The sequence below is a fragment of the Mycetomoellerius zeteki genome, unplaced genomic scaffold, assembly GCF_001594055.1.
Source record: "Mycetomoellerius zeteki isolate Tzet28-1 unplaced genomic scaffold, Tzet1.0 scaffold204, whole genome shotgun sequence".
Classification (NCBI taxonomy): Eukaryota; Metazoa; Arthropoda; class Insecta; order Hymenoptera; family Formicidae; genus Mycetomoellerius; species Mycetomoellerius zeteki.
In genome coordinates this window covers 322586-346025 of record NW_017257000.1, presented here as the reverse complement: position 1 = coordinate 346025, position 23440 = coordinate 322586, and the positions used below count along the sequence as shown (strand labels likewise).

Below are 23440 nucleotides of genomic sequence, written 5' to 3'. Positions count from 1 at the left end.
GCGGTGAAGGGACAAAGAGAGAAAAAGGGAGCCGAAGTTCCAGAGAGAGAGGTAGCGAGATTTTTCCCCACCGCTTGAAAAACCAACCCCCCACCAGCTGGGTACCGTGGGGGCAGGCGGCGGTGGCGGCGGTGTGGAAGAGACGCGCGGCGGGCTGCGGGGGCGACGAAAAGAGGGGGCGAGGAGGGTTACCCAGGGTGGTCTCGGTGGTGGCTGGGGGCGGCAGCCTCAAAAATACACCGCAACCACACCGCGCGGCTCCACCGCAGAAGCCGCCATCTTCCACCGCCGAACCGAAACGAGACCGCGCGAGTTAAACACCCTATCCTACTTCCTCCGAGTAGAAGCTGCCCTGCCACCCGCTGAAGCAACGGCCAGGTGAAGAATCACCATCGCCGCGACTGCGACCAATTCTGACGGCGAAGGACACTTGGGATAACCAGCGATCCTTGAAGCGGAAAAATCTCCGATCGGAGATGGTGTGCGCGAATCAAGATATATCGCGGATCGTGATCGTTGCTTCGATTGTTGCAAGTTGAAATCTCAACGTCAGTGTTTACGAATTTTAATCCGTTATTTGGTATATACATATAGATGATACGTTTTCGGTAATTGATCAAGATTTCGATCGACGAGAGAGATACACGTGCGCGGCTCTCGCCAAAGTTCGGCGAAACTTCGCGCGGTGAGCGCCGCGTACGGAAACATATGATTTATTTGAAAAACTTTTCGGTCCTGGTATACAATTTCAGTGAAAATATAAAAAAAAAGAAAGTGTGTGAATGTGATGTTATCAATTATGTTATCAATTACCGCCGGTGCGAAACAGTGTTTTAGACACGCGCGATAAGAAACGCATCTCCATAAATCTGCTTGCGAAACTGACTTTTAACTCAACGATCGGATTTAAGTGTTTCGAACAGTCGCGAGTGCTCCACATTGTCTTCGATAAGAAGACGACGGGCTCGATCAAAGAATACGTAGAAACAAGGGTCGTCGAGATTGCCGACGATTCCAATAAAACGAATTTTCTCCGCGAGTTGGCAATCGAGACGAAGAATTTGCAAACGGATGCCTCATGCCTGCACCCCGCGGCATGATAATGAAATAAGGATCAAAGAAGTCTAGGGGCCCGCGAGGGCCGAGAAAGCCGCCGAAAAGTCGCGCGTGCCTCTCGATTCCGAAGGAAACAAATCCAATTCTCGCCGGAAGCAGATATCGGCATTCGTAATGTGTTCCTCATTATTGGTGAAATCAACTTATGCTTATAACGTTCTTAGATTGTTATCAAGTGGACTCGATATATTGACCGATCTTGCATGTCGAATATAACAATCAATTGTTAACGACAAAACTTCAGTTTGCGGAATAAGGGATTGTAACTTACTTAATAAAGTATATATATCACAAACGCAGACGTATCATCAAAGGACCAAGCATCATATCGAAATTGATCATAAGAATCGATCCCCTCGTCACGGATCGCGTGTACATATACTTCGTTTAGAGTTTGGAAAAGTAAAACGTAAACAATTGAGCAACCGAACCCATTCGAAAAGCTCGTAGGAGAAGGTGACATCTCAATCAAGAGAATTAATGACATCGTTCTCATGACGAATCCTTCGCGAGATGTTCGACCCGAGGATCGGCCTCCTGGCCTAGATTATCCTGATCCCAGATCAGTGCGTGGCAGTCATCAGGTGCACCAAGCAGTGAGTCAAATCAACGGGCCCAGAATACGGAGGACCCGGGCCTCGTCCTCGAGGAGAAGAATGCACTTGGCCAACGAGGTTCCTCCTCAAGGTTCGGCTGGCGGAAATCATCTTCCCGATTATGCTCTCACCGCCGATCTGCTTGCCGAGAGGACACTGGATGGACTTCTCGCCGAGCATCCTGGAGAACTTATTCGTACAGGTAAAATCGACATTTGTATAATATAAAAGTAATTTCACTGTGTACGATTATTTCCTATCTCGTTGTCATATTCCTACCATGATATAATATACAAAAGAAATAAAAATAAAAAGTTTGGTGGAAATTTAAGAAACGTTATTTTAACTTTTATAAAACTATAAAAAGTAGTTACAGAACTGGATAATAATTCACGCGAAACATTAAGCATTAAGATCCAGTACGAAAAGAAAGGTTTTGTTAATAATCTATGAATTCAATTAGATCTAGATCTGAAGATAATTTTATTGGAACATCAAAATAATTATATAGAACGCTTAAACATTGATGACAACGTTGCACAAAATTTAACATTCTGGCCGTTCAGTTGGAGCATCCTACAAAATTATTTTGATCAAAACAAAATTATTTTTAGATCTGTATTTAGCTAAAGTTTTAGATACTTCATCAAATTTGTTCTTTCCATGTGAATTCACAATCTAATATTATTTATTGTATATAAAAAAGTATTTTTCGTTTTTTTAAATAATCCTAAATCTGAAAAAATAATTTTCATTATATCTGAAACGTAAATGGAATAATATTTAATATAACTCGATACACTTAATAAAAACAAATTTATATGTGTTAATTTCGATAAAGAATAGTTTTTTTATGCTCATACAAGGTTGCCCACATGTGGTGTGCACGGTATTGCCGTCACATTGGAGGTCGAACAAGACCCTTCCGGTAGCCTTCAAGGTAGTAGCCCTCGGCGAAGTTGGAGATGGTACCCTCGTGACCGTTCGGGCCGGAAACGATGAGAATTGTTGCGCGGAACTACGAAATTCTACTGCTCTAATGAAAAACCAGGTCGCCAAATTTAATGATCTTAGGTTCGTCGGTCGAAGTGGTAGAGGTAAGTCCTAATAATTATTAAGATAACCTCTGATTCACATAATTATAATTTTTATTTAAATATTAATATGATAAAACACTTGAAAATATATCTCCTCTTTTCTCATTCTCGATAACTTTGTATATTTGCTTTACAAAAATAACTCTCATTGATTGACGTCGGAAACTCAATCAGTTTTCCGCTGGTTCGCCTTTTCTTCCAATGCGGCATCTTAAATCATTCAGACTTCGCTACATTAAGGTGGTGCCCCGACTGATGGCCTCGTTTTTCCCGCGTCGAAAGCCAAGCACGAGCCACCACCTGGCCCCTCATTCCATCCTCATTTTTAATTCACGCGACAAATATCGTGACCCGGTATCTCCTCGCGACTGCCGCCCACTCCGCGCCACGTCAGGGTAAGAAAGCGCACGCGGAGATTTTTTAATTCCCGGCTCCGCGTTTCAATAATTCAACGTTTCTTTCGTCCGAGAAAGCGGAACGCGAGAGCGACGAGGGGAGAAAAAATTGGGGTCCGAGGTCTCTGAATAATGCTCCCTAATAATCGCAGCCATTACGGACGGTTAATGCAAACGTTCGCTCCTTGAAGAGGAGTCTTGAAGTAGCGCGGGGAGGAAAGTAGCGGCACGAGAGAACCTAGATCGCAGCAGGAAAGGAGCAAACTTTTCAACATCCTTTTTTTTCATCTCCCTCGTCTCTCCTTTTTCCACGTATAGAAATCGAGGTAGGGAATCGGAAGATACGAATAACGAGGCGTCCTTTAATTCCTTTAATTCGACCGAGTTGCACCATCGTTCTCTTCGTCCGCCTTCTCCCATCGCTCTCCCTTTTCTCGTCTTTTTCCGACGACGTCGAACTTTCGAGAGAGCAGTCACGGGCGGTACCCAGTTAACGAGGGGGTGGTCGACTTGTTTATGGCAAATTGGAAAAGGAAATTGCGGGGTTTGCAATATCGACGAGTTCCGCGCTACTTTTGTCCGACGGTAGACCCTAAATGGCGCTCTTCTTCTTCCCACCAAGCTTATTTCGGCGATTATTTCAGAATACATAATCATAAATTATTATTGTAATTCGTTGGCGCATTTTTTCCTGAATAACAGCCTACTTACAAGCGATTTCAAATATCATCCAAACGGCGTGTTAGGATTTAGGATACCGTTAGTCGCACTTCACATTCCTCTTAAAAAATGGAGAGATCCAAGATACTCGTTACGGAACAATGGAGACCCGGGAAACGGTTTCCAGAATTTTTTAGCGAGACTCGTGAATGAAGATATCGCGGATATATAGGAAATTGTAGGATGGGATAGCGAAGCGCAAGCGAGAGGGACGGGAGTGCGAAGGGGGGTAGATGGAGGTAGAGTGGTTGGCTGTAAGCGGCTTTGGTTTCCATGGCAGTAAGCCCTCATTACTGTATTACGGGCAGCCCCTAACTACCGCCGGTATGCAACGGTATGCCTCTAGATTCCCTATATGATGAGTGATGCAAGGTCGTTCCGTGCGCGTATCATGATCGCCAGATCGGCGGAGATTTTTCTTTCTCTGCATCTTGCACCAGTGAATTTCTACATTAAATTTGAATATCCTGTCCATCGCGATGCGTTTCAAACATATCGATTGGAAATTATGTCGTGCGTGCGACAAACGTAACAACAGAAAAGAAAATTTTACAAAAAGGGAAAAAGAATTAAGCGCTCCGCGTAAAGACTGACTATAAAAGAGGTGAACATTATTATCTGCAAAAGAAAGGGCAAACAGAGCCCGTTAAACAAATCGAAAATTTATGATGTTTGTTAGCGAGTCACGTCGCGCATATCGCTGCATAATACCACAACGAGACGAGGAACCCCGGAGTGCATTTTATATACAGATTCCTCACGCGTTCCACTCGCTTTTTTGCCTTCGTTGTTTTGCACGTATCCCATGTTCGCGCACTACCGACTTTTTCGGCTGCAAATATTTGTCTCATGTTCGCCCGCGGGCTTTGTCAGGCCAATTTAATATTGCGAATGCGGACGAAGAGAATTGATCGTGGTCGAAATGCGTGACGACGTTGATGGGGTGGCGGCCGAAATCCGCGTGGTGCGAAGAAAATGAAGAGTAAACGCTCATCTGCTCGCGTAGGTCTTGTGCTAGTAGTTTGGTAGACATATCCACCGAAAAGCAGATTAGTTAAAGTTCAAATTTTTTTAACTCGCTACGTGTACGAAACAGAGTTCTTCGAATCTCGAAAAGATATTCCGCCTAGATGCATTGTTACATATAAAAATAATTTTCTTTATAAAGATAAGAACGACGATAAATTAACATACCGTTACGTTTTCCGAGGAATCCTCATTTTATCACTAGTTGATTGTTTTTTCCGAGAAATCCTTTTTATTACGAATAAACACGGATGAGGTCGAATGTGAGAAAAACTTGGACGCGTCAGTCAAGTCGGCAAGTTTTTTTTCTGACTCGCGCCGATTTGCTCCGACCCTTTTTAATCGACTATAATCGCTTTCATTCGGTCTTACGCGCTGACCCAAAAGAGGGACCTCTTCTAGCGCGATGTGTGCGGCTAGCGAGTGTAACGACTACGGTCAGGGGTTACGGGGGTGACGGCGGAATATTATCATACCGGCGCAGGGGCGTATATCACTCGGCCACCCCTTTCGCTCCCGACAGGGATTAGCGTCAACCTCCGACTGCTAGGAGTCACGGGCCGTACGGAGACGTGGCTATATATATACGTGTTTCTCTGCGATGCATTGGTGTTGAGGGTGCGGATGAGCGGAGAGCACGGCGCGGTGCGGCGCGACGGGAGAGGGTGGCGACGGGCGTAAAAACGACGGGCATAAATACCGGAGTTACCTGTGTTTTATGACGGTCCGGCCGAGGTATAGGCAGGAAGAGAGCGCGAGAATCCGAGGGAAAGCTCCGACTATCGACAGCCAGATCCTGACCGATGTCCTGGCGCAATGGATCCCCGTCTCGCCCGTAGAGCCGCCTCCGCTCTCCGCTTTTCTCTCTCTTTTTCTCTCTTTTTCTCCCTTCTCGTGGAAGGAGAACTCGTTTTAGATCACCGCCGCATAGCAAGCGTTGCAACATAGGGTCCGAGTCTGCCGCTGTTGCGAGTGCAGATCCGAATCTTCGATATCTCCTTTATGATTCGAAAGAAAAACACATGGCTCAAATATCGACACTTTAGTCATTATTATCACGCTATAGAATGCTTCTAAATTGTCACATATAAACTACGCAGCGATATTTCTTGTCAGATAAAATAATATATTCTCAACTGATTAAAATGATAACGAACAATTCTTATTTTACGTAAGACAGCACAAAATTCTTTCGCGATAACGAAACTGTGAAAAGTTATTCGTAGAGACTGCCGTGAAGAGTTTCGTACGAGACGAAAATGATTTAATAAGTCGTAAAGGTCCGTCGTCGTTGAAAAGGGTCGACGTTCGTTTTCATCGACCTTTTAAAATAGCGAGTCTCTGTTCGGTCGACCGAACAGCTGTTGCAATCACTTGCCCCTGCATCGGCAATGCTTTACTTTGAAGCGTGTCCAATTCACGAAAAAGTTCCCCTCGATTTGCTAATCTCCCGAATTATAACGAGCCACAGCCACTTCATTAGCAACGCTCAACTAAAAAAAAGAAAAATCTGCCGAGTAAGGAACGAGATCGTTTGTTTTCAAAACATAAAATAATACCAAACAATTACGGTTTCAAATTTCCAAAAGATTTATTTCGAGCTTTAATCAACGCCAACGTTCGAACATAAATCTACTTTTGAAATACAAAAATTAATTTCCCCTGTTGCAATCACTTGTTCCTGCATCGACAATAATTTGCTTTGAAGCGTGTCCAATTCACGAAAAAGTTCCCCTCGGTTGGCTAATTTCCCGAATTACAACGGACCACAGATATTTCATTAGTAACGTTCATCTAAAAAAAATACTGACTTGTGTCTATTTTAGAAAATAAAAATTATTATATCAAACAATGGTTTTATTTAAAATTTCTAGAAGACTTACTTCAAGCTTTAACAAACACCAACATTTCAAAACAAGTCTGTTTTCGAAATATAAAAATTAATTTCCAGTGACAACGACGGATAATTCTCTGAAGAAATGAAACTTCCAACGTTAGAAGATATTAGCGTTTCCAAGAACCCGAATACGCCAGTTAAATCCGCGAGAGCGGTTGACGAATCTCGCCGGCGACCACCTCGCGGCGACGTTTTTTGCCAATTAAAAATTAAAAAATCCATCCCTCGGTCAAGTAAGGGATCGCGGAAGGGACTGCGAGGGCACGGGGAGGTCGAGAAACGCACGATTCTATGGCGGATGACTGCGCCGAGATTTTCTACCGATTAAACATTATTTTCCGCTCTGGTCTGTAGTATGAGTCGCATACGTACGTACATATCCGTTTCTTTCACATATATTAATTCCACGTTTCCCTACTTTATTTTCTCGATATTTTTCGCTCCTCATTCCGTCGCGCCAACAGCAAGGCAGGCTTTTGCAAACGCTTCAATGACCGCTCGCCCAGTCGCGCTGTCGCATCTGAAAGTCGTTATGCTCGACGTTGCGATTATTACCGGTGAGAACTGATCTCCACAGAAATTTATTCCGCAGCAAGATTTCGGTGAAATCATTGCGGAACAATCATCAGACATACGAATGATTTTCTTCTTATAATCAGTCATCTATTAATGCCGATAATAATGCCGTATTATAAAAAATTGGTAAAAATACATATCATTAATATTTATAATTAATTTTTAATTGGTTTCCAATATTCGTTTATAAGATTAGAGCCGTAGAAAATTATTTTGCAGCAAGATTTTGGCGAAATCAATCATAAAATATGCTTATGCGATGATACTTCATTTTTGTAATTAATCATCATTTATTTTCAATAATGCCGTTGTTAAAAAATTAATAAAAGTACGTATTATTAATATTGATAATAAACTGTTAATTGATTCCCAATGTTAGTTTAAGATTTTGAATGGTGCGTGTGTGAGAAGATAAAGATAAAAAAGAATTTCTTTCCAAACATGTCACGAAGGCACACGCTCAGCCTCGTTTACCACGATTCGGGTAGTCAAAACGTCAGAATCTTAAAACACGACAAACACTCCGAAATAACGATCCGAGCAACCCCCATACTCGCTTCGCCGGCAAACAGGGGAGTTTTTAACACTGCATGATCCCTGAGTAAACTTAGGGCGAACGCCAGCGTTCTCGTGTCTTCTCGTGCAATTCTTATCGCGTAAGTGGACGCGAGCCAACCTTGTCCGAATTAATTTCTCAGCCGATTCGTTTGGCTTAAATCGTCGCGAGAATACGTGAGAACATTTTGTGTTCTTACAAAAACTTAAAACTAAACGTATCTCGGTTACAATTAATCACCTTATGCAAGAATCTTTACTTTTAACACAAATTTTTAAATCTAGATTTGAGAAATGCTAATACAGGACACTGCCGCACGAAACTCGCGAGCCCTTCAATAATCTTTCGAAAAAGTCCAGTATAAAAATTCTACAGTCCACTCGGACATCATAATCTTTATGGATCCTCTCAATCGCGTCTGCGACCAGGCAATATTTTGTTGGATAAAAGTGACGTACGATGCGTGTGGATTAGTAATTTTTTCAAACTTGTTTGTAAATGCAAAGGATACTATCGTAGGATGAATAAAATCCTCGGTACATAAAGAAGTGCTTAAAACAAGAAAGCGGCCAAAAAAGTCGCGCAATATTTCCCACTCTCGTAAATCGCGAAGTAAATCAATTTTGTTGTAATCGGATCATTGCAACATCTCGAAGAGATTTGAGAAAGTCAGTTTTCACGTGCAATTGGCCATCATGAATCTCATTCGTGTACAACCGATGAATTAGAATCTCGCTAGACGTAGATAAGTCAGGGGTAGAGGGGAGAGCGCTGTAGACTCCGAAGGGTAGATCGTTCTTCCAGCGAGTTACACATAATGCCTCATAAACACCCTCAAAATGCCTGCCATCACCCCTGATTCGCATTGCCGCCGCCCTCTCGCGCCTGACACCACGTTGGCAATAAACTTCGGTCTCGTTAACTCTCAGCCACGAAATTTCTCCAACAGAATCTTTCAACGTGAAACATGAAATTCGAAATATCATTGGGAGTCTGTATTATTTGAATATGTATGACAAACCACTTATTACTTAGAAAATTAATTTTTTGAGAAGAAGGTAAAAGATAAAATCGAAAGATTAATCGTCGATTTTATGGTATAAACCTAATACCATAAACGTAATAAGAATAGATTGTTCATTTCTATAAAGTTGTCACTATCAGTTTAGAAAGAGTAAGCTGAATTAAGTATCGAATTAAAAAGAGACGCTGATAGGATTGAAGAAAAATGCTTATATATACTCGTATGTTCAATTCTTCCTAACGCTAAATTCTAACGATGCTAATTATAAGATCAGGGAATACGCAGTTATAAAGACTATGGCACACAAAAAACATAATACACTAAGATGTAAGCAGTAAGCGAATTAGCTAATCATAGTAGAGACATAAGGCAATAACGTAAGCAGTAGCAAATCCAAAATGTTGATTTGCTTCGTACTTACATCTTATTACTCATAGACGGAGACTTCCTTATGGAGGATATGGAGCTTTTCACACCTAAAGCTCCTATGGGTATTGAATTCCACACCCAGAATTAGAGATATTTAACAAAATTAATTCGAATGATTTGACAAAAAAACAGTATTTGACTACGGTATTTGACTACTATACGTAGAAATATATTTCACGCATACAACGAAAGATAAAACATTTGTATTATTTTGAAATCTCCCCCCGTTTGGATGATTCCACACCCAGAAAAATCAAGTCTCCGTCCCTATTACTACTTAAATTTGTCATGCTATAGCCTTAATTATTATACGTCGTCTACAATACATGGAGTAAGAAAAATAAAAAATTGATCAATCACAGTCGATTGTGAAAAGAATAATCGACTGTGATTGGTCAATTTCTTACTCTTACGTCTTCAACCAAGCTTACTACGTGTATTGTAGACGGGTCTTTAAGGCCCGTAATATAAAGCCCGTAAATAAAATTAATTTATTTCGCTTACGCCTATAGGCCCGTCTAGAATACATGTAGTAAGCTTGGTTTAAGAAGTAAGAATAGGTATAAGAGTTTAGAATAGATGTAGATGTAGGCGTAAGCGAAATAAATAAATTTTATTTCTTACTCTTACTTCTTAAACCAAGCTTACTACTGTATCATAGACGGGTCTTAATGCGTCGTCTAAAATATGTGGGGTAAACTTGGTGCAAGAAGTAAAAGTAAGAAATTGACTAATCATCGTCGATTATGCTTCTCACATTTAATTGTGATTGTTCAATTTTTTTTCTTACTTCTTATATATGTATCAAGCTTACTTTGCATATCTATTGTACACATAATACCTGTTCTACAATAGCCGTAAGCATAATTATAAGTGATTGTAGTAAGAATTGACTAATCACAGTCAAGTACGAAAAGAATGTGTGACTGTGATTGGTCAATTCTTACAACTACAACCACTTACAACTATGCTTATGCAATTATAGAATAGGCGTTACGTCTAAGCCCAATATATTTCAAGATGAAACAAAATACAATGCAGAAAATGTAAAAGTCGTGATAAGATATTTGAATAGACATTGTGAAACAACGTGGCGCGAAAATAGCGGCCAATCAGCGCGCGTCGCAAAAGGGAGCGCGCTGGAAATGGCACGGCTCCCTTGGCGAAGTTAAAGTCCGGTATTTCGCCCGGCGACGAGCGGTAAGCCGGTTAAATGTCGTGGTTCACCGTAAAAACGCGGTCGTTTACCGGGGGCTGGTCGCGCCACCATAAAATAAAACTACCCGACCACGCGCGCGTGTACATATCGGGAGCCGGCCGCACTTGGCGACGCCATTATAAGCTGTATAACTTTATTGTCGCGGAGCGCGGAAAAGCGCGTAAATGTCCTGCTTTACTCGTGAACATATCTCGCCCGCTGCTATTTTCTTCGTTCGGTATTGCGATGCGACGCGACGCAACGAGATGGGCTGGCCGTCCCCGCGCATTTTATTTCGCGTACGCGCGATTACCGGGACTGAGTTCGATGCGTCGAACGCGTGACAAATTCCGTGCGACGCGCGCTTCATCGATTGAAATATTTGTGCCGAAAACATCGAAATTTAGTAAACGGCCCGGCCAGTTACGAGTCGCACTTCATCTGCGCGTTTGCCAATATTGTTTCAGGTCATCGACGGACTTGGAGAACGAAAAACATTAACGTGCGAATATATTAATGCGAGATATTTAAATTAGAAAAATCAGAAACGGTACTTTAATGTATGTACCTTAGTCTTAACCAACGCTAAAATATAATCACGATAAGATATATTGTTTAAAAAAAAATGAAAATACAGAATACGCTTATATTTCTAAATTATTAAACCTACACTGTTAAATATATTGTGTTAAATTTAATTATCGTTTTAGTATAAAATAATACGATATATTTAGTAGGAGCAGTCGCGACTTAAATGAATTAATTAAATTAAATTAAGTTGACACTATAGATTTAATAGTGTAAGTAGCAAGCTAACGTCATTTATTATCACTTCGATGTCAAAATGACATTTCGTTAATCAGCAATTTATTATTTTCGTATTTCGTTGTGTATGTACCATATGTGTTATTTTTATTTCTATTGTATTTTTATTGTAGACTCAGGCTTTAAGGCAGCATTATGCTGATGTCTCATTTTTTAAAATGTACCTTTCTTACTTCATTTTTTACTATGCACTTGTCTATCTCATGCAGCACAGAATGTGAAAGAACGTTGCTAAGACAGTGCAGTGTTGGCTGTTGAAGTGTGAATGTTTTTCAACGTTGACTCTTTTCGATGTTGACACATTTATAATGTTGCAATTAAATGTTGCTGAGATGTTGGTTCAACATTAGTGTGCTGTATGCGAGCATACTTCTCTGGTCCTTTTACACTTCAAAGATTATTATTATTATTATTGCTATTTTAATATCTAGGAAATAATAAAAATAATAATACAATATTCACAAGAAAATACAATTACTTCAATATTGCAAATATATTTTGTTAAAAGCAATATTTCAAGATGTTATATCAGACAAATTATCGTTTCGAAATTACGAGGGGAGGATATCTCATCTATTGAACTACCGAATGTTGTTGAAAGATAAAACAACGAAATCGCGCGTGACGGGGAACTGCGAATATCAGAGGGTCGCGTTTAGCGCCGGCAATATTAACATATTCCAGCCTATGCGGGAACAAACATCGACGCAGTGGCGTCACTCGTTCACCCCTTACTTCCGGCACATTTGTGTTTTGTTTCCAGCGAGCGCACCACGCGCTACATTGTCATTTTGCCCGTGCATGCCGTCAAGCACATATCCTTTGCGATATTACGGATTAAATCCGCCAAGAAATTTCAATCCAATCAATTGCGATAGCTGCAGCCATTCGATTAACGTCCGAACGTCAATTTGATTAACACATAAAGTGGCAGTCATCATTACGTAAATGCTTGTAAAGCGTGTCTCTTAAAATAACAATCCCATACAGATCAGAAACTTGCGTCAACATTGCTGCAATACTTTCAATATGAATGCAATATTACTGGAACATTGCAATGTTGCTGCAATAATCTGCGTTGTATGGGAGTAATATTACATCACAATAATATAATTTTCCCAATCAATAATATAAATGTAATTTAACACATGTTGTACATAAGAGTTACATTACTGAATTGCAAATTATAACATTTGTTTAATTTATGTTGTTGTTACTCTTTTTGTATTTAACGGATTCGTTTCACCTCGACACGCAAATGTACTCTTGATAAAATAAATGTTCAAATAACGCAGGACATAGATCGAGAAAGTAAATGCAATTCATGAGATTGTACATATTGAGAATATTTCTTTTCGTGGTCGGCGAATTGGATATGAATAATAGAGCCTACGCAAACCGAGGAGTGGAATCAACCGTGTCTTTATGGTTTTTGGTCTGGCAACGGAGCCAAAGTACGATATGCTATATGGTCCCATTGGGAAAAACTCGTTTCTCGTTTTACCGCTAGGAGATAATTCTTTCTCACCTCCCGACGTGCTCGTTTTCGTTTCAGGGAAAAGCTTCACCCTGACGATCATGCTGCAAACATCACCGCCGCAAGTGGCCACCTTGTCGAAAGCGATCAAGGTGACTGTGGACGGTCCAAGGGAACCGCGATCGAAGACAAGTGAGTACAACTTTACCTACCGAAGATAATAACTTTTCATTAAAATTTATCTATGTATGGAAGAAAGTAATTACGAATCTTAATTAACAAAAGCAAACTGATAAATATTATTCGGGTAATTGCGAATTCTCGTAACTTGCCATCGAGTCGCAACGATGACAATTCATGAATTCATCCCACGTTGCAGGACACCAGGCCTTTCATCCCTTTCACTTCGGACCTCGTCCATTCCCCTTCGGACACCCGCAGGACCCGTTGGGATTCAAACTGTCGGGTAAGTCGGTGCTCTCTAATCAAAGACACGCGCAGCCTTCGTCATCTTCGTCGCAACGAATTTGAGCGGGTACCTGGGTTCCGGTGAGACTCACCTTCAGCCTCTCGGCACGTCTCCCTGATAGATAACTAAGTTTACAACCCCGATGCCGTACCCCTCTCGGGAGGAGAGCAACTGCGGCAACTTCGGCGGGCCAGGGTCGACGCCCTCTTCTCGCGCACTAGCTTCGTGGCTGCGAAGGGTGTCAAAATTGAGCGTCGGCAGGCACCGACTCAAAATTGAGTTTTGCCACCGGCCTCTAAGTGAAGAAGACTCTGATTAAGCCCCGAGCGTGAACTCTGCCTTTTCCGTTTCGAGGAAGTCGCTCGGTTCTCGCGTTCGCGGAGAAGTCACGAATAAACTTTGACTCCGTTAACTTTGCCATCGAGTGGCTTACGGCGCGGTAAAATACCTTTCCAACTTAAGCGATCAAGTTGAATCATTTTTTTTTACTTTTAATATCGCAATGTTATGATATTTATAGTACTATTCGCAAAAAAATTTTTTAATAAATGCAAAAATTTCATTAAATAAATCGCGAAATGTCACTCGGAATTATTTTTAGCGTATAATCAATCAGACTTTTTCTTTGAAATAGTAATGCGTGCGCTGTAATATGAACGATGGTTTAAACAATTTCACCGTCGCCAACGTTTTCGAAAAAGTTTTCAGGTATCCGGCCGGTTCGACAGGACAGTCGGGTGGCACGAATTCCATTGAAACTCGTTCGAAGCTCCAAATTTTGATGGGACTAGCCCGGAGCAGTGAGGGTCGGGTACTGATACTGGTGCACCGACAGTGTATTGTTTCGGCATGATAAGCGGCTTAACGGAGCTTCGCTCCCTCCTATCCCCGAGGCGTACTACGGGATGGCAGTCCTGCCGTCGATTTCTCGCTGTTACTTCCGTCCAACCCCCGCAACCCCGGTCTGCTCAATCAAGAATCAGCCACTGCCGCGCCCGGTAGTACGCCAGAGCTTTAACTTTTCTTCTCTTTGCGCCTCTTGTCGTCGTGATTCGATCCACAAATTGTTCTAACGTAATTCCTTAAATCATTGGCACTTTGACTGAATATAATCACAGAAATTATGCAACATTTTTTAAATAAATCTCAGAAACTACGCGTGATCTCTCACTTTTTAATATGGTATAAAAAAAAACGAAAAAATGTTATGAAAATTTTAACAAGCTTAACATTTCACTGAAATCAGTCAGAGTATTTTGTCAATGTTAAAGAATATCAATACATTAGAGATTATATGCAAATTATAATAATTATTGACGTACGATTTTAGCACGCCGCCCCGGATTAATTGCACAATTCGTACAATTGGGTCACCTACATTGTTTCGGCTAGGGTGCAAACGGCATTCAACGAATATCGATCGGTTTATTTCGAGTGATGTACTCGTGAGTTTTTTCAACCCTTTCGCTCCGGGTTCGCCAGTCGGCTCACAGGTTGCGCCTCTATCCAGTCCAGCAGAGGGTCGGTCAGTCGAGCACCTTTCGAACTTTCAAAGCTGCCCAGCCGTTGGGTATTGCTGACAAGGTAAGGGTGTTGAAGAGGTGGTTTATTAGATATCTACGACAGGAGGGTTGATAAGGAGAAAGGGAAGAGCGCTATTGAGGGTGTGAGACGAGTGGCTGGCCGTGCAGGGTTGTTAAGGTGCCCATTGAGGTGTAACTAGGGAGATGTTATTAAATTTCGTTCGGGCCTACCTCGACAGCAGGGACGAATTTTATGGGCTCCCTAAGGGCTTCATGAGAACGCCGGAGTCTGACGGACAGACCGTGCGCCTTTTCTTCCTTTCGATCTCCGATATCGTCGTTTCTAATTTCATCTCTTTCGTCAATCTCAATATATCGAATGATACGTCCTCTAGTGTGTAATTAATTTTAGATTGCACAAATATCTTTGTTTTAATAAGAAAAAGATAAGGCTCGTAAATTTGTAAAATAAAATAAGATAGTAAAAAACGAACAAATAATGAATATTACAAAATAAGATTAACAAATTAAATTTGTTCGGTGAGAAAATATTTTTGTTTTGTTTAACTGCAACATTTATTATTTTAACAAAAATTTTTTTATAAAAATTTTATAATACAATTTACGCGATTTAGTTTTAAGCTCGAAGATACTGTTACGATATTATGTTAATAATTGTGAATGAAAAATGTATTTCAAATTCGAAATCTCGTTGCAACAACAGGTTCTGTAATCGACAAAAGCATTTCCTTCAATATCTATGTTATAATAAAAAAATTTTTCTTATTTTTATTAAAAATTACTTATATTAATCATAATATGCATGAACTAAAATTCCAAATAGCAAAATCTTGTAATTTAACAAATCTGAAAGATGAATTGTTTCGGACTTCGCTACATATTATAACAATTTTTAAGAGCTCCGCAATACATTCAGAAGCAAGTTCAGGGAAAATTAATGTATCCGGTGACAGATACCACACGGCTGATCGTAGCTGAGATTGTCCACGAACGAAAACACCCCGATCGCGCACGTCTCGGAGGGCCGAGGCCGTCGTCTTTGTCAGTCTGGCTAAGGGGATGAAAAATCGCGAGGTGCCAAGATTCGAGTTAACAAGAACAGCTCGTGCAGCCCCAATCTGCCCTTCCTCTTTCCGCTCTCCCGTGTCAATTAACCGCCTACGAGGGAGAGGCAGGGTGGCAGAGGGGTTGAGGAGAGAGAGAACCGGAAAAATCGCGACCCCTGTTTCAATAAGGTGGCCTTTACCTCATTTGGGGGAGATTGTTAAGAACGCTCAGTTTAAAACTGTCGCTTCGTTTCTGGATCGTTTTGCAATAAATTCACGACTTTCCTTAAAGCGGATCTCCCTTCTTACCGAACCTATAATTTGTGACCAATCATTATGACAAATGTAGATTTTTATTCTATATTTTATATATGTTGTTGAAACTTATCTTATGTAAATATATCGCTACCATAAAACTACTGTTATAACTTTAAATGTGAGAGTATCGTAAATCATGTTGACTGCTAGATTGGCCTAATCGCGACAAGTCCTATCGTGGTCTGCTACGATCGTCAGATTATTCCTCTTCCGAACTTGGATACCGTCGCACCTGATTTACGATGCGACGCGTTTAAAGGGCTCTTTCACGTGTACAGAAAACCGAACGTGGCGACAACCCTTCGGGCGTGCGGTCCTTAAAGGGAACCTTTTTAAGGGTTGTTCCTGTCCACCCCCGTGTCGAATCACTGCGGATCCTTTAAATTCGCGTCACATTTCACCTCCCCAGTGCGTCTTGCAAGGGCGTCTCGGGGTGTTCCGTCTTTTAATCAGGTCCAGCGACCGGGACCTTTCTCTGGAAGCGACGGTAACTAATGACGCTCTCTCTAGCCTCGGTCTCATCTCTCATCTCCTTTCCTATCGTTGAAAATTCAACGAGCCTAAGAGATAGAAATCTGATAGCGTCTCGCGATATCCTTGAAATCGATTTATCTCAACCCGATTTCTCTCTAATAGCATTCTACATTTATGCGATGTCACGTAATCAGACTGATATATACAGTTATTAAACTTAATATTTACTACTCTAAACACTGTTAATAATTAATAATATAAAAATTTATGCGTATACTTAATAAATTTTTAATTATTAAATGACAAAAATGCGTGTTGATAAAATTATTTTTTTTCATTCAACATGATCAATTTCTAGTGCATCCATTGAATCAATTATTACACAATTAATGATAACAATATAATATTAAAGTTAAAGTTATTTACAATATTTACATAATCGTGAACATAATAAATGGTGAGAATAAAAATTTATGCATCGCTAAGCATTGCCAATTTCTTAAAAGATCCGTCATTTTTGCACTCTTTCTCAACTTCAAAGAGAAAATTTCGCGGCAGTGGGATAAAGATAGAGTAAAAGGAAGAGAGAGAGATAGCAATTTTCTCGTCCTTTCTCGAAATATCTCCTCGTAGAGCTTAGATCGGTGCCAGGGACCTTTCCAGGGTGGCATTTTAGGGGTTGCTGCGACGCGATAATGAGAACGGGCGCAAAGGGTGGGTGTGCAAAGACATCCAACCAGCAGTAGCTAGAGGATAGAACGCGGGGTGGAAAGAGGAACGACGAACGAGTCGGAGAGAGTAACAGAGAGGAAGTAAAGAGGCTATGGAAAGAGGGGGAGATCGAGCTCCGCAAGGGTTAACGCCTTAGCAGCAAGAAGGGCGTTTTTAACGCCTGTTTTGCATAGATTTGAATAGATAAGACAGACAGGAAAATACGCGAATTAATTTATTATGTATCTCAGAGTGGTGAGATCAAGGAGGTTTAAGGCGAAGAACTTGAAGGACTTCTCCCTTTGTTCGCAAGCTGCGTGACAGGCTTCGAATCAGAGTCTTTAAAGCGTTTCTTAAGTTTCATCGCTGCAAACTCATGCGTAAAATTTAAGATGTTGAAGATGAAACACGGTTCACGCGATTTATTTCTAGGCTTGAAGAAACTGTTACGATATTGTAGCAATATGTACAATAATTGCGAATAAAAAGTGTATAGTCGAAATCGCGTCGCGTCAACGAGTTCTAATCGACGTGACCAAATTTAATTCACTCCGCGGGTGGCTCGGCGACGAAACGTATATAAAGCTACGCTTAAAAGCTCATATTACACGTGACGTCACATTACCGCATCTCGGGAACGGCGCGACCAAAGTACGTAGCACATTTTGAGCACGCTGCTCGATAATACATCATCCCTTAAAGCCCCCGATGGAAGGCACGCAAAGGCAACTAACCCTAGGGCCGTAACGTTTAAGCTTAACATTTCTCACCCCTTAAAGGGTAGCAGCGGCTCTGACCCACCCCTCATTAGTCTTCATTTGTTTTCGGAATTATCGCCCGCCAGCCGAACCCAACCCGGCACGCGAGTTCCGAAATAGGGTGCACGGCATTTTCGAGGTTTATTAAATTGAAAATATGTTACAATCGTTCTAAAAAAGATGCATGTCGTATCAAATGTTTCTACTTCATATAAAATTGACAAGATTGTTTTAGTAAAGAAAAATTGCTAAATATTCTTTGAATATTAATTAAATTTTTTCAGAAACAAATTTGATATTGTATCTTAATAATTATATAAAAATCATAACAATTATTACAATGATTAAATCATATTTCCCTGTGTAATTTTGTCATACAAATATTCTATCATTGCAACATAAATAATGATTCAACCTTAAGTATTCAGAATCAAACTTTATCAATGGTATATTGGTGAAAGATTATCTGTAAGATCTAAATTTGATTAACAAAATGAAAAACTGACTAATTGTCAATTATTGAATAAAGTTCTCGCGATGCATCTGTCATCTAAGAATCCGGATGTCTGAAGAGCTTACCAAAGCGGTTCTTATTCATGCTCCTGCCAACAGAAGCCATCCGTTGGCTCCCGTAAGCTCGGTGGCAGCGGTGCTTTCGCGCATCTCTTATCGTTTTCTTAATCCCCCTCATAAAGTAGGAGGGCTACGAGCTCTCACACGGCTAGTCCGTTCAGTGTGCCACGCTGGTGTGGTACGACGCGAGATAGCGGTGTCCTCCCTGGCGAGCGCGCGCGGCTTAAAGAGAGCTTAAAAATCATCCCTTCGAGCCCCTACCGAGCTTTTTCACATCCCACTACTCGTCGCCGTGCGACTGGTGGGAGCGTGCAAGCAACCAATGGGACGACCTGCGTGTCTTGACGGACACGCCCTCGTGCCAGTGACCGGACAATTCTCCCCGCTCCGTCGAAGCAAGTTTCCCCTGTTTGCCACCCCGCCGGAACTCCTACCCCCCCATCGCATACGGTGGCTTCGCGGCAGCCTTCACGGAATTTTTAAACTGCCCCGCACAGATGACGGCATAATCTGTTATTGATCAAGGTCTTTCGAAAAACCGATACCACGTTGATGACCACGGTGCTTACTTCTTGCACCGTTCTTCTTACACCGCGACGTGCCGAAAATCAATATTACGTCGCTTACTCATTATATAAATCGAAAGGAATAGAATTTTCTTTTCGTAATCTTTAGATAATGTAATTATCAAAAGATGTTATTGTTGGTGATCTTTATGAAAGAGGCATGTGTTGCTTTTAAAGAATAATAAAAAAATGAATTTGTTGTTTTATAAATAAATATACAGTAAAGCAGCGATGCGACTTATGTCAGTCGGTTTGTCCAACCGATCACCCTTGAACGAACTTTTTGATGTCATAAATTTAATTGCATTCAAACACATGCTTGTGCGGCCACGCGATATTGGCTATTATCGAAAAAAAGGTGATCGATCGTCTCTGCATTCTCTGTTGGATAAATTTAACTGTCCATCCACGTCAAAACCGCCTCTACGTCAAAGGGATGCGTTTCTACGACTCGAACTGTCAGTCGATCACCGTTTACCTGCCAAAAATTATACAACCGTGATTCCCAGAAATATGTTACGTCTTGTCACAAAACGATCATATCAGTCACTTTCAGATACTGTCGTCTACATTGCGTTATTCTGTTCTGAAAAAATCGTATTTTATTTTATAATATCAATTTTCCGTTTAAATAACTATTAACATATCTAAACATTTTTGCATTATTTTAATTCTGTAGATGTATACAAATTACATGTAAGTAACATGTAAAGTAAACGTGTCTTTCATTGCAAATATTCCTTCTAAACGATATAGAGGTCATCGTGGTGTGATGACAGCGGAGACGTTGAACAAACAGAATCCTTGGAAACGTGTAATCTGCATTTCTTTGATTGCACAGGATTGCAACATCTGGGTCTGGAACAAGGAGCGGGCCAGGGATGGGGCGGGTTACCCCGAGGATCTCTACCGCCGCACTGTCTTCCACCGCCTCCCGGTCATCACCCGCACACACATCCACAGCCGGTTGGTGCATCAGCCTTCAACCCCTTTCATCACGCTATCGAACAGAGATCCCCGAGGCTACCTGGGCCTAACGCCGGTAAATATTCTTGTAAAGGATAAGAATCCCAAAGAAAATTAAAATCGTACAAGAGAATATTTTATTTAAATAACATACAGCGTTTTCTCAAGCGAGATTAAACGATTAACAGGCATGTAATTGATATGTCCGTAAGAATCTTCGAGGAATGACTTGGGTCCTATCAGTGTGTCGGTGAGGGAAGTAACGCCGACAACGTCACCCGGCAACCCCGGACCGGGCTTGTTGACGACGGCTTCCGTGACGGCACCGACGCCTCCCGCCGAGTCGACCACTACTACTACGACACCCAGCCCGTCTGGACATCACTCACACTTTCAAGGTAAAAGAGATATATCTAATCCGAGATTAAAGCCGACGATTCGAATCTTCGTGCATGACCCGAAGAAACTGATGCCTTGTTTGTAACACAGGTCTTCATCTGCTGGGTGCCACGGGATCTATCTTCGGATCGATATTCGCGCCATTGTTACCACAGTCCTCTTGGCTTTACAATCCCTTGTATCACACGCAACAGTACATCCTGGAGCCAGAATGGCACGCTTTGGCCTTGAGAATGGCTCAACAGCGATTGCAGAGGCCGGATCAGGCCCGATTGGAGGAACTCAGGAAACTTAGGAGCAGCAGCGACAGTCCCGAGAGCAGTACGAAAGACGAAGAACGGAGAGGAGACGATCAAGGCGCTTTACGTCGATCCGGACTGGATAGTCCTGACGATAGTATCGAAGTGGATGATAAGAACGATCAAGATCTAAATAGAGACCGCATTAGAAGCGATGAGTCAATACCCGAGCAAGATTCTCCGAGAATCTCGCCGATCAGGAGCGACCTGGAAGATGCCGCGTCTACAGATGCAACCTTCCAAGAAGCATCGATTCATCTTCGACAAAGTATAGAGAATTTAAACGACTCGGACCTCCAAATCGATCAGGATCAGATTACTCGTCGCGGTGACCTCACTGTAAAAATCCGTCTAGAGGGCACGGTCGATCTTAGCACGAAGAAGGGTCAGGATAAGGAAAACGTCGGTCAAGATCTGACGACGCGAAGAAAGGAGGATGGGATAGACGTCGAAAGAGAAGCCATCAGATCACGAAGAGAGAGAAGTCCTAAGCCTAGACAGGTGTGGAGACCTTATTAAGAATTAAAGTCAGTATGTTTGTTCTGTGAGAGAATCCATCAAGCGTGATGATCTTAACGAATTCGATGATCAAGGCGAGGAATGGAATTGATTGTCGAAGGAGTACAGATTGAATCAAGTATGATCTAGGCAAATTTTATCGTGTTTTTTCAGAAGAAAACTTCATTTCCGTTAAGAGATCGGCGGACATTGATTAATTCCGTCTCGATAATTCGAGGCTTAAACCCTAAAAGTGGAGCTTGCACGATGTTGTAGAATAGTTTAGCAACGCTAAGCGATATATCATCATCGGCAAGTTGTCGAGGGATAAACGGAACACGCCCGTTGGATGCTCGAACATCTCGCGCAATATAACGCGGTTAATCGTCTGCTTGAAAATTAATTATCAAAACTTTCGGACGAACTTTTTTGTCAAAGTTATTTATCTATTCGTATGCCCGTTGCGGTATCGTCTAAGAACAGTCAAGGACTCGAGGACTAACCAGGGTTTACGTTCGCATATATAGTATGTACATATATACAATGACGTCCGATTATTATATAAGTTAATGTTTCAAGTAAACGTTAAGCACACTACCCTCTCGTCATTCCGATTAAGAATACTTAAACTTTCTGAATGTCTTATGGACTACACGAATATACTGTTGAAGCGCGCGCAACGCGCATGTGTATCTTAATCCTGAAGAACGAATTTCGTAAGTCAGGATTTACGTTTTTTCATGATCCTTTATTTATCATCTTCTTCGAACTGTATTGTAACGTCGATTTTAGGAAAGAAAATACTCGTGTGGCAGATGACATTTGGGAGGTTTCCTGGTACAAGCGAAATTACGAGCAGTCTACGTTGTAAATATCATCATATTGAAAAATTCAAATCCTGGCCGAGTCACATTCTTTTTCAAATCATTATCTCCTTTTTATGAGGCAATATTATTGTTTAGGAGCAGAGACATCGATAGTCAAATGTCATTACGTAATTATTGTTTACATGATCCATGGAGTCGTTTTGACGATGCTGTATGTATGCGTGACTACTGGCCTTAATCAAAATTATTCATTGTTTAAGTACGTCATCAAATAAAGTAATATCATCCGTTCCATGATATTGATTTACTCTCTTATATGATCAGAGTTGATTTCACTAAGGACGTGTCATGCAATTCATAAGTTGGTAAGTGCATCATTGTTTATTATATATATCTTAAATATCATAATTATACATATATATCATAGAATTATTTGTTAACGTGTTATTTTTTCATAAAAATAATAATTAATTTAAAAATGAAACATTTCACATTCTCTTTGCATGATAATTAAAGTTAAAAAATTTCGCATTAAACAATTGACATTAATATTGTTTTAAACATCTTACTTCCATTATTTCTTAAAAATGCATGGCACTTGAAATGTTCTTACAGCCCTTCGCGATAAAGTGAACAAATTGCAATCGTGTATCGAACGATCCGCGCGTGCAACCTAATCCGGTCGGACGAGATGCAGCAGATTCAATAATTCGCCGCGATTGCAATCGAGCGGGATGCACCGCACGCAAAAACGGGCAGGCTCGATATCCGCACGGTGAAAAGGTCCGCGTGATTGATGGAAAACAGACAAAGCACCCGTCAACCCCGCACGCTGACCAACGTTCCTGAAATCGAGATAAAAAGACCGCAAAACAATTTTCTACATTATTTTCCGATGCGCATCGGATCAAATGAGCAATAATGCCGACACGTAGCTACCACGCAAATCTTTCTCTGTTTCACATTTTTCAGAAAATCGATCTGTCACCGTCCTGCGATTACTCGTGACATCTATACGTCACAAATATATACCTTTGTTACAAGACTGTCTATATTTTTC

At 41.2% G+C, this 23440-nt stretch overlaps 1 protein-coding gene across 1 annotated transcript; it reads left to right on the top strand.

Moving 5' to 3' along the window:
• The first annotated feature begins 1610 nt into the window (after positions 1-1610).
• On the top strand, positions 1611-22454 carry LOC108722468 (uncharacterized). Its single transcript, XM_018447598.1, has 7 exons — positions 1611-1914; positions 2579-2809; positions 13011-13124; positions 13312-13398; positions 20233-20433; positions 20570-20755; positions 20847-22454. The coding sequence occupies exons 1-7, from the start codon at positions 1611-1613 to the stop codon at positions 21572-21574; spliced, it is 1851 nt and encodes a 616-aa protein (XP_018303100.1). The 3' UTR covers positions 21575-22454.
• Positions 22455-23440: the final 986 nt, after the last annotated feature.

What these genes read in the sequence shown, in the direction of transcription:
- LOC108722468 (XM_018447598.1), top strand. Translation starts at nt 1,611, where the DNA reads ATGACGAATCCTTCGCGAGATGTTCGACCCGAGGATCGGCCTCCTGGC. An exon ending in TGGAGAACTTATTCGTACAG is followed by an intron (nt 1,915 to 2,578) that starts GTAAAATCGACA and finishes TGCTCATACAAG; the next exon opens with GTTGCCCACATGTGGTGTGC. An exon ending in GCTACCTGGGCCTAACGCCG is followed by an intron (nt 20,434 to 20,569) that starts GTAAATATTCTT and finishes TATGTCCGTAAG; the next exon opens with AATCTTCGAGGAATGACTTG.